General features: G+C 49.6%; 1 protein-coding gene across 2 annotated transcripts in view; it reads left to right on the forward strand.

The window, feature by feature from the left end:
• Window positions 1-10,994, forward strand: part of LARGE1 (LARGE xylosyl- and glucuronyltransferase 1) — a 514,791-nt gene that overhangs the window by 46,135 nt on the left and 457,662 nt on the right. For both annotated transcript variants that reach the window (XM_012801262.2, XM_023509378.1), the window contains exon 2: window positions 9,297-9,359. In XM_012801262.2, the coding sequence (XP_012656716.1) occupies window positions 9,322-9,359 (38 nt within the window). In that variant the 5' untranslated portion in view covers window positions 9,297-9,321. The remainder of the gene's footprint in view (window positions 1-9,296; window positions 9,360-10,994) is intronic.

The raw sequence follows: 10,994 nt of genomic DNA on the forward strand, positions 1-10,994 counted from the left end.
TACTTGGGGCAACACATTCAGTTTTGAGGCTGGTCTGTGGCATCTTGCAGTCCTTCCGTTTGTTTTGAGCCCCTCGAGGTCAGCCATGTTCACCGTCACATCTGTGTGCTCAGCCACCGTGGAGCGGAGATAAGTCGCACAGCAGGTGGAAATGGACATGGTCAGTGATTTCTGGTTGACCAAACCAGGGCTGGGCAGCTACTAGAAAGGGACATCAAGTGACGGAATATAATAAAGTGCACAGAGACCCTTCTGACGGGAGGGCTGTGCTATGTGGGGGATGGACACTGCCTATGATTCAGTCAAGGACCTGCTAGGGGAGGGCCACAGGCCAGAGGGAAGGCCATGGTATGGTTGGTTTTGGGTGGGCTTGGTAAGGGAGGAGATGAACAGTGACTATTTGAGGCCATGTGGGGAGCCCCATTCACCTCATTTCAGCCCTGTCCTCCCAGCTAGGTCAGCTCTAGCAGGAATCACTGTAGAAATGTCAGACATTGAAGAACCTTAGATAGCTTCTAGTCCTGTGTGTGCTGAAGTACGGTGTTTAATAAGATAAGCACTTCTGGCTGGGCAGGGTGGCTCATGCCTGTCATCCTAGCACTCTGGGAAGCTGAGGTGGGTGGATTGCCTGAGCTCAGAAGTTCAAGACCAGCCTGAGCAAATCAAGACCCTGTCTCTACTAGAAATAGAAAAACTAGCTGGGTATTGTGATGGCTGCTTGTAGTCCCGGCTACTCTGAAGGCTGAGACAAGATGATCTCTTGGGGCCAAGAGTGTGAGGTTGCTGTGAGCTATAATGACTCCACTACACTCTACCCAGGGCAACTGAGTGAGACTCTGTCTCTAATAGGAAAAAAAAGTTAAGTACTTTTGCGTTAATACCTGGCTGTGTGTCTTCAATGAATGTATAAACCACACACAGTTGTATTCTGAACCTGCTGTTTCTTGGGTCTTGGTTTAGATGAGCAGGTCAAGGCCATTCATTCATTTACAGGGTGGGGTTCCCACATGCCCCTGCACGTGCCCAGACCTCTGCCAAGTGCTGTCACCATTTGGAAGTAAGGCGGATGGAAGAGGTTGGGATATGAATTCTTGTGCTGAATTTCCATATGCTTTGTCTTCTGCGGGATGAAAAGCCATGGTTATGGGAAAACTGGGAAGGAAGTTGCAAGGGGGTGTGCAGCACCGATCTGATCTGGCCCTCTCCTTGGAAGGAAGAGGAGGTGGGCGAGGGCAGGCGGAGTGAGTGGTCTTGGTAGAGAGGGAGCGTCCCTGGGCCTGGAACCACATGTCCTCTTCCTGTCTGGCAATCTTGGCACACAGGATGTAAGCCAGGTCCTGCCGAGCACTCGGGCACTTTATCTCATGTAGTCCTCCCGACAACATCCTGAAGCAAACACTATTTTTACTAAACTGAAAAGGGGAGACGGTGACTGGAGGACTTGAAATAGCTCTCTGAGGCCCAGCCTGCTGGTAAGAAGTACATCCAGTGATTCAACATAGCCCCAGCCCGTGACATTTAGCTGTGTCAGGGAGCTGCAAACCTACCAAAAGGAGCTTTGAGATTTTAGAAATAGAAACACGTGCAGGGCCGTGGCGCCACTAGCCTCCTCCTGTGAAAAGAACCAGTGCTAGAATGCACGTTGCTCAGGCCAGCGGGTGAGTCTGAGGGCTGGGCAGGCAATTTCTGTGCAGTCAGATGCCTCCCCCTGGGGGTGGCTCTGTGTGTCCAGGACCAGCAGAAGGCTGTTTGGTCCCTGAGTGAGCAGCCCCAGGTGACCGGGTGAGTCACAGCAGAGCTCAGAATAGAAGGCGGAGGGCATGTGTGCGCGGGTCATCTCTATCCCAGTTGTTTGGGTTTGAAGATGCCTGTTCAAGATGATGAAGCTTTTATACATAACACTGTTTGCAGACTGCTTTATGATCATTTATTAGTGTCTCCTGGCAACAGCTCCCTGAGTTAGCCACCTCCGTGCACCAGAGGGTAATGAGCTCTGGATCCACCCAAGCCTCCTCCCAGCCCCCTCCTTCATTCTCTCATTCATTCATCTCTCTGTTTGTTCATCCATTAGAGCCCATTTATTAGGCTCCTCCTTTGGGGGTAGCTGTATGTTTGGCATTTCTTTTTCATTGCTAAGGGTATGAGTTAAAAATGGATGTGCTGGTGTTCCTGTTTGCAGAAGCAATGACAGCCTTCTTGAGACTAAGCTCCGTGAGGGCAAGGCCTTTGCTCATTTCTATGTCTTTGGAGCGTGGAAGAATGCTTAGTCTATAGCAGGTGCTCTGCGAGCATTTGTTGAACAAAAGAGAGAGTGGCCTGGGTGTCTGCTATGTTTGGCCCCATAGGAGATGCTTGCCATAAAAAAAAAAAAAAAATCCTCCCAGTGACCCGTTCTGTACCATCCAGATGTCTGTCTCCCACTTGGGGGTACCATCCAGTGGGTGTTTATGTTAGGGTTGAGCACTATTTTAAGTACCTGCAAAGCAGATAATCCTCCTCTTGTTATGTTAATACTGTACCCATTTTACAGATGAGGAAGTGAAGCAGAGAGGTTAAGTAGCTTGCCCCAACATCACATAAGACGCTCTGGCTCCAAGCTACTTCTTTACCTGTCTACCAGCCCTGGGCAGTATTACTCTGTTCTTGACGGAAATGTTCTCTCTGCAGTGTCAGATGGGGTAGCTACTGGCCTGTGAAGTGTGGCTAGTGTAACCAAAGAACTGAATTTTTCATTTCATGTCATTTTAATAAATTTAAACTTAACATATTTAGCCATCTGTGGCTAATGACTATTGTGCCGGGCAGCACGGGCTCCCTCTAGGCTGTCTCTAGATGGTAAATTACTATAGGCTGAGCATTTTTCGGCATATGATTTTTCAGTAAACGCTTTCAGTTAATCCTCGGGAGCCACAAATGAATGACCAAGGGTCAGAGGTTAAGTCCCTCCTTCGCTCCCAAGAATTTGCAGACGTTGGTGTAGCCGGCTTCTCCCTCAGGATGAACTCTGCTTGACCCCAGTTTTAAACTGTCTCCCTGATTTTCTCCTTATTTTCCGTGCTGATGGATATCACCATCACAAACAAGATCTCATTGTTCTTAAAGTTTTTCAGCCCTGAACACCGCGCTACGCGTTAGACTTTGTGATAAAGGGGTCAACCCGAATGCAGGCTTGCTAACTCCCTGTTCCTACCAAATGACTCATCTGGGTTGAAAACATTAATTTGCATGGAGTGGCAGGGTGTCCATGTCACTTTGAAAAAATAAAAAGATGCCAGTATTCCTTACCAGGATGTTCTGTCATGAAAACAAACAAAACAAAACCCACTTCTTAGTGCGGTGGTGGAGATGTTTCGAGGACAGGACAGGAGGACGAGGAGGTCAAGCTGAGATGCCCCATAGTCTCGCTGGCTGAAACACACGGTCGCAGCCTGTGGGTAGGGTGACATAGCACTGCTCCCGCTGTACCTTCTGTCCTTGAGGGTGGGCGAGCACAGCCCCGTGTCAGACTCGGGCTTGTGTTTGGCAGAGCAAGCAGGATTGCTGACCTGCATTCAGGAGGGAGCGCAGGTCCCTGAGTTCTGGGTCACAGCAGAGGTCAGCAATGCCTTATGATAAAAATCCATCCAGAGGCCTGCTGGGCTGGGGCTGTTGTCTCTGCCTGTGGCTTGTTTTGAAACTGTGAACCAACCTAGAGCTGGGCCAGGATCCAGGTGAAGAGAAGAACTGGGTTAAAGGTGATCTGGAGAGAAGAGGGAGAGATTGAGAGAGAGAGAGATAGAGAGAGGGAGAAGCCTGAAGATTGAGGGTGCAGCAGAAGCACGGTCTGAATATGGGCAGCGACTGTGGAACTTGGGGACTGCAGGCTCTCTGTGCTGTCCCTTCAGAGAGTAGGAACAGGGACGAGGTGGCCACAGGCCTCTAGAGAAAGCCTTGTTCTGTGGGCTTTGGTTGACCAGTTAACCACCCTTTCAGCCAGCCAGCCAGCCAGCCAGCCAGGCAGGCAGGCGGGCAGCATTCTAGTCCTTATTTTCTATGTGTTACTGGGGATACTGTGGTGAACAGGAACAGTATCCTTACCCTCAAGGAGCTCAGGGTCTTGCCTGGAGGTGTGTGCATGAGTATGCGGTTTTAAAACAAGCAGAGGAAGACTTGAGCGGTCAGCACGGCAAGGCCAACTGCACTCTGCCCAGGTCGCATCTTTCCCCACAAAGCCAGCCTGGGGGTCCCCACGTCTCTGCTTGTCTTTCTCACTTGTGTCCTTAGGATCGGTATCATGTGTTGGGGTATTGAATAACCCTCAGCGTGGCACTTTGTTGCATCTTTGTTGTAACCCCCCTGAGAATAGGGGCCTCCCTGTCCTCCCTGGGATGGGACCCCGCTCCATTGTAGGCACTAGTGGGGACTCTAGGATTATCTAGGTCAGTGTTCCACAATAATTTTTAAGGATCATTAATTCAATTATTTTTGAAGGAAGTTCAAAGCAAAGTATATATTTTTTTGTTTATTCATTTTTTTGGATCAGCATACTTTAACTATCGGTTCAAGTATGCCAGGAGATTAAAAAGGTTGAAAACACTGGTCTAGGTAAGTTGGAGCCCCTTAAATCTGGAAGGGGCTTTAGCAGTCTTCAGGGATCTAAAGGGTCTTTCTGCCTTTCAGACCTCCCGTCTTCCTCCTCTCTGCCCCTCAGGGTGGGTTCTGCCATGAGCCATTGCCAAGCAGTGGAAGAAGAAAGGGGAGCTGCACCCCTGGCTGGAGCCAAGTTCAGTGACGCGGATCCCCCCTCACACGTGTCATGTCCACTGGGAACCCCGGGAGGCTTTCATTCTGCCAGATTAACAGATGTGGGGCGCTGCATGTTGACATTGCCTTCCCTTAAAGCTGTACTTACACGTGAGTGGGCCCAAACATGTGGCTACCTTAAACCCCCAGGTTTCTTTTGGTGTCTTCAAGTTCAGGAACCTTGATTTGCCATCCTTTGAAAATAAAGGCACTCGTGCCTCCCTTTTATTTCTGGTAAAGTTCACCAGAGCACAGAAGGACCCCTGGAAATGGGGACGGTATTATCCCGGTGTCGTCCTCCACTCTCCTCCCCTCCCCCAGCCCCAATCGTGACAGGGCAAACTGGGCAAGCTGAGAGGTCTGGGGCCCCCTCTGCCACCAAAGAAAGAAAGACACCAGCATTATTGAGAGCTTCTCTGTGCAGTGCGCTTTCTCGTGTTATTTTAATTATCTCCGTTGCCAGATGAGGCTACATTAATCTGCACTTTAGAAACGAAGTGAGGCTTACGGAGGAGGCATCCCCAAGATCAAGCAGGGACTGAGTGGCCGAGCTGAGACTTGAACCCTCTCCTGTTGGTGTCTGTGGTCCTGTCTGCCTCTATGCTGCAGGTGAAGTCCCTGCTGAGGCTTAATACAAAGCCACTTTCTGGAACACCTTCACACGATCCTGGGCAACTTAGTTGACTTCTGTTCCTCACTTTTGTCATCTGTAAAATAGGATGGGAATATTTTGTTAAAGCCTGGTATGTGGGAAGCACTCGGGACGTGTTACCTCCTGTAGATCTCTAGGTATAATAATAACATTAATCATCAATATTGTTTTGAGCGTTTTTTATATCTGCTCACAATTTTGACCACAGACTGCCCCTTCTTTGTTCATAGATTTGTTTTGTTAATGAAAACACAGCTTTCCTGAAAAAAGAGCTTCTATTTCACAGTGTCAGGCCCACAGACAGCATCATGCTAGCTCCCGAGAGCACGCAGCAGGGCTGAGATCTCAACCCACACTGCCTCCCCTGGGCCCCGGGTGTCTGGCTGGTGCTGAGCTGCTTCCTTGTGGTCCTGGTGACTCCTGGCAGTCACTGTGTCAGGTACACAGGCTCATGGAGCCCTGACACTGGACAAGACGAGACTGCAGTGCCATTCAAGGCCAGGAGCCGTTTTGAGGCCACTGAGCAGTGGTTGCTGAAATGCCCCATGGCAAGATCCTCTGCACCGTGCATGACATTGTCTGGGTGTCCCCTCCTTGGTGATGCGCCCTCCTGCACCGAGGGCTCCCGGGCAGGACCGGGGCATCTTCCTCCGCTCCTGCAGGCGGGGCTCTTGGTGAGCCTTTGCTACAGATCTTCCATCAGGTTTTCTTCTTGGGAACTTCTGTGGCTCATCTCCTGGGAGCTCTTGAGGACAGAGGACTATGTTGGTGCGAGAAACTGCTGCTTCTCACCCAGATCCAGCTCTCTTCTTCTGCGGACACAGGAATGTTACCGTCTCCTGGCCCTTTGTAGGGCTGCGTGGTTTTCCCTAGCTGAAGAGTAGTGAGCAGGAGTGTGTTCTATAATCCCGGCTGAGTGATTGTTATATTAAATATGATTATTATAAACATATTTGCTGGTGCAAGAGGTGGTGGGGTTGGAGTGAAGCTCTGGGGGCAGATCTAGGTGTGGCACCACATCTGAGGTAGGACAGGTCTTACGATTGGACAGCTGAGGATCCTCACTGCGGCGTGGCGAGGCCAGGCCTGTCCTGTCAGTGTGTCCATTCTGTGGGGGATCACCCTAAGGCTTGGGCTCTAGTGACATGCTGCCATGTGCTGTTCTTGATTCCTTGTGCTGTTATTGCTGGTGTAGGCTGTGTGGGTGTGGGTGTGTGTAGGTGGCTGAGCAGTGGGCACGGGGGAACAGGAGCAGAGGTGCAGGCCTTGGGCCCTTTTGGGGCAGGTGTTCACAAAGGTTGACATCCTCAGCCCAGGTGGCAGCTATGCTGGGCCACCAAGTTGATGGAGAGAGAAACAAGTGAGCTGTTATCTCCTTGCAGATGTCAGTTTTCTGCCAGCGGGCAGCTTTGTTGAGAGTGCGGAGATGGGGCAGGGCTTACTGACCTTTCCCTTGGCGCACAGATGGGACTAAGGAAGGTGGAAGGAAAGGAAGAAACAAGAGAGGCATCCGGGGTGGAGGCTTTGGAATCTCGTCTGCCCTGAGAGTCCAGGATGAAGGTTCCCTGGAGGGAGCGTCCAGGAGTGCAGGCCTCACTCTCCAGGGCTGTAATGAGGGTGTGTGGACATAAGAGTAGGGATCATGGCCAAGGTGTGGTAGAGCAGGTCTGCAGAGAGGCCCCGGGCTGGCAGTGTCCCTCGGGGTTTCCATTGCAGGCTGCTGCTAGCAGGTGGATCTGTCATTCCAGATGTTGCTGGAGCAGTGGCCTGGCACAAGGAGGGTCAGGGCAGAGGCTTGGTAATTCGGACATGATGATTTTGTTCCCATTTTGCCCTGGGAAGACCATTGAGGCCAGATCACTGTGGACCAGGCACTTCCCTAGGTGTGGGCCACACACTGATTCACAGACCATCCTCTCTGAGATCGGAGTCTACATCCTAACAGGCTGCTGGAGAGGTTAGTTGACCTTCCTTAGTCCTCCCCCTCCCTTGCTGTTGAGAGGAGAAACCCGTTTTGAACCAGGATGTGGTGAACCAGATTTGAACCAGATTTCCCAACTGCTAGTTACTCCCCCAGGCACTTCGCTTCTCTGCCCACAGCTTGCGTTCTTACTTTGAAAGTGAAGACAGTGGGAGGAACAAACACCTATTTGAGCCCTTACCTTGTGCCAGGGCCTGTGTTTAGATGGTACAGGCCAGCTCCTTATCTAAATCTCATGTCAAGCCTTGGGTTTAGGCATCAGTTTATTGATTTACAAAATTAAAAAGATTTTTTAGATTATAACATACTGTCTATCTATCTATCTGGTTGACTGTCTTACTGTTGTTAATGTGTACAGTTCAACGGCGTGAGGTGCATTTCATGCAGCTGTGGGGCCCATCTCCAGAACTCTTTGCATCTTGCAGAACTGAAAGTCCATATCTCTTAAATGATATCTAGTCCTTCCCTGGCAATCAGCATTCTGTTTGGACTTGACCGTAGTGGGAACCTCATATGAGTGGAATCATTTAGTATTAGTCCTCTAGTCACTGGCTTGTTTCATTTACCGTAATGTCCTCAAGGTTCACCCTGGTTGCAGCGTGGGACGGGATCTCCTCCTTTTTAAAGCTGCGTAATACTCTATGGTGTGTATGTGCACAGTGCCCCTTTGCTTACTCTTTCGTCTGTGCATTTGGCCTTGATGAGCCTTCTGTGGACGGCTGCTTCCTCCACCTTGTGGCTACATTGGATGAGCTTCCTCCACCTTTTGGCTACATGTTGTTGACGTTATTAATCAGTTGAGAACAAGGTCCCAGGTGGTTTAAACTCAGGTCTCTATTTGATGCTCATCATCTCACTTCTCTTTACTTCTCAGGTTACTCTACCTATAGGGGAAGCATTTTAGATCAGCGTGGCCCTTCCTAAGTGTAAGGCTGCTTTGGCCCCTTGGAGCAGGCCCCTATTCCTGGGTCCCTTCTCAGCCCTTTTCCTAGAAGCCTCGCCAGGACCCAGTTTATACCAGCAGAGGCCCCGATGTGAGGTGAAGGCCTTGTATCTGACATGTCCTGTTGGTGCCATTATTTTCCCCCAAATGTGCTTTCTTCATCTGCGGATCTACTTCCAGAGCTCTTGTCTTCGTGTTCATATTTTAAAAATAGCAATCTTGCGATGCCGTTCTGAAATTAGCAAGTACAGCCATCCGTTGGTATCATGATGCAGGTTTGAGTTTGCAGGGTGAGCTCCCTTGGTGCTGGCTGTTTGTTCTCAAGCCCAGATCCTGAGAAGTGGATGGTGGTCATAGGTTTTATGATGTCGGAGGTGAGATCTCTTGTGTGAGAGACCAGAGATTCTGTCTGGTCCCATCGATCATCATTTTCTACTTAAGCATTTTGTCTATTTAGGAGAACACTAATTACTAATTGCTAGCATTTACCTATCGACAATTTCAATAAGCACAGTAAGAACAGTTTCAGTAAATATTGCCTTAGTTCTTTTCCTAGGAAACTTACAGAAACTGTACACATAATTCAGATAGCTTTTTTTCTGACTGATCATTTCTTACAGTTGAATGTTCCCTGGGAATATTTCTTGCTCACACCTTTTGAATTCTGTAATTTGTGGGCTTCCTCACCAGTTAAGTCCCACTAATGGATTTTTCTCCTGTCCTTGAGGAGAATACTTTTTGTCTTCCAGCTTAAAATAAAAGAAAGCTCCCAGAGGCCACCTTGCTGTCTGCTCCAGGAACTTGGAGTCCATGATGTTATTTGGTCCTTTTCTGCTTGCCCTTAGCAAAACAAAAGTTGAGGGAAGGAGGATAAAAAAAGATAATGCCGGTCATGGTCATCTGATATGTAACCTTAAAGGGGCCTTTCTGTTTTTCAGGACCTACATTAAGAGACACATTCAGATGCACCAGCCATTGGTAGAGCACCTGTCGTGTGCCAGGTAAGATGGGAAGCATCTTCCAAACTTTGTATTAAATAATCACAGAAACCTTTGCCGGTTGCCATTTTCTGTCTGGGTGACTGTGCCCAAGTAACTGGCCTAACATGGCTAGAAGTGGTAGCCCTGGCCTGGGGCTGATGCCTACCTGCTCTGAATTTAGGGCTGTGTTCTGTTTCTTCCGCCAAAGGAGATATAGTAGCTTCTTCACTGGAACCTGGGAACGGTTTCCTGGTGCGATTTCCTTTCTGTGGTGCTGTCTTTGCTGGAGACCAATACATCTCGCTGTTTATCACTCCTACTAGCTGCGGGGGACCACAAGGCTTCATTTCAGCCTCTTAATTTGGATCTCACTGAGACCCCAAGGGAGAAGTGACTGCTCAGCTCCACCCCGCCCCCAGCTTATTCTGTAAGGGATGGTTCTGACCCATGGCTGTCTGGGTGGGGAACCACCTCGGAGCCAGTCTAGATGAATCCCTGATTCAGCACTCTGGTTGGACTCTGCACATGGAACATTCCGGAATGATTTTAGTGGCAGTCTGGCGCGAAGCTTTTATCCACTGCCCTTCACTCCATGTCCCCCTCTTCTAAGGTCAGAGGCCATTTTTTTGAGCATATGCGTCACCCACATGCCTGCGCAGGGCAGGGTGCCCTGGAGGCTCTCAGTAAGCAGTGCTGAAGTGGGGCTGTGTCTCAGAGTCCTAAGACTCAACTTCGACTTCACCACTGATTGTTCATGTTCCCTTAGCTTTTTATGCTTCAATTTCCTTGTCTTAAAGAAGGGGGGTGGGGGGGAGTGACAGTCATCCCCTGTGGTGTCACGGCAAGGACTCAGTGGATAAGAACTTGTACTGAGAGCAGGTGCTTTGTTCAGTCACTGCCTTAGCCAATCAGTAGTCACCGAATGGCTGAATAAGTGGGGCCTCTCTCGGCCTCATTTGTCTCACTTTGAAAAATAAGATACTGGAGAGAATCTACAGCTTTTGCAGTGGGAGGGCTCTTGAGAATTCCTGGGGAGCCTTCCCTCAAAGCACAGGGAAGACCAAGCCCTGCCCTACAGTTCTGATTCCTGCTGTCTTGGCTGGAGCTTGGCACATGCATTCTGAAAACCAGGGTCCAGTGGATCAAGACGCACAGCCTTGGTGGGGAGTAATTATCCCTTTGTCCTTGCTGGCCTCGTGCCTGGTTCTTTTTGTGCTGGGCAGGTAGAGGGGCAGACAGGTGGCCAGCAGATCTTAGGGTCCTCTCAGTGTCCTTCTCCACCTCTCTGTCCCTCCTTCAAGGCGAGGCTTAAACACCACTTCTCCAGAAAGACTCCCTAAGCCCCCTAGTCTGCAAAGTGCCCTTCTCTGCTGAGTGTCCTGTGGTCCCACCTTGGCTTTGCTCCTGCAGTACGGCAGTCAGGATGCTGCAGAGAGCAGAGCCTCACTTGTTTCAACACTGTCCCCCCTAGAACTTTCCTGACTCTTGTATCCAGTTGGTGCATCCTTTATATTTAAATATGTCACCCATGAATTTATGAATAACTATTTCCACCGCTAACTAACCTCCTTGGTTTTATAAGTAGCAACTGCTTCCCCCAAGATTCCCTCTGTTCTTATTCAGACCCGTAACACTGGATGTCTTTGTTAGATTGGT

This window comes from Otolemur garnettii, unplaced genomic scaffold (assembly GCF_000181295.1).
Source record: "Otolemur garnettii isolate 467f Iridium unplaced genomic scaffold, OtoGar3 scaffold00007, whole genome shotgun sequence".
Lineage (NCBI taxonomy): Eukaryota > Metazoa > Chordata > Mammalia > Primates > Galagidae > Otolemur > Otolemur garnettii.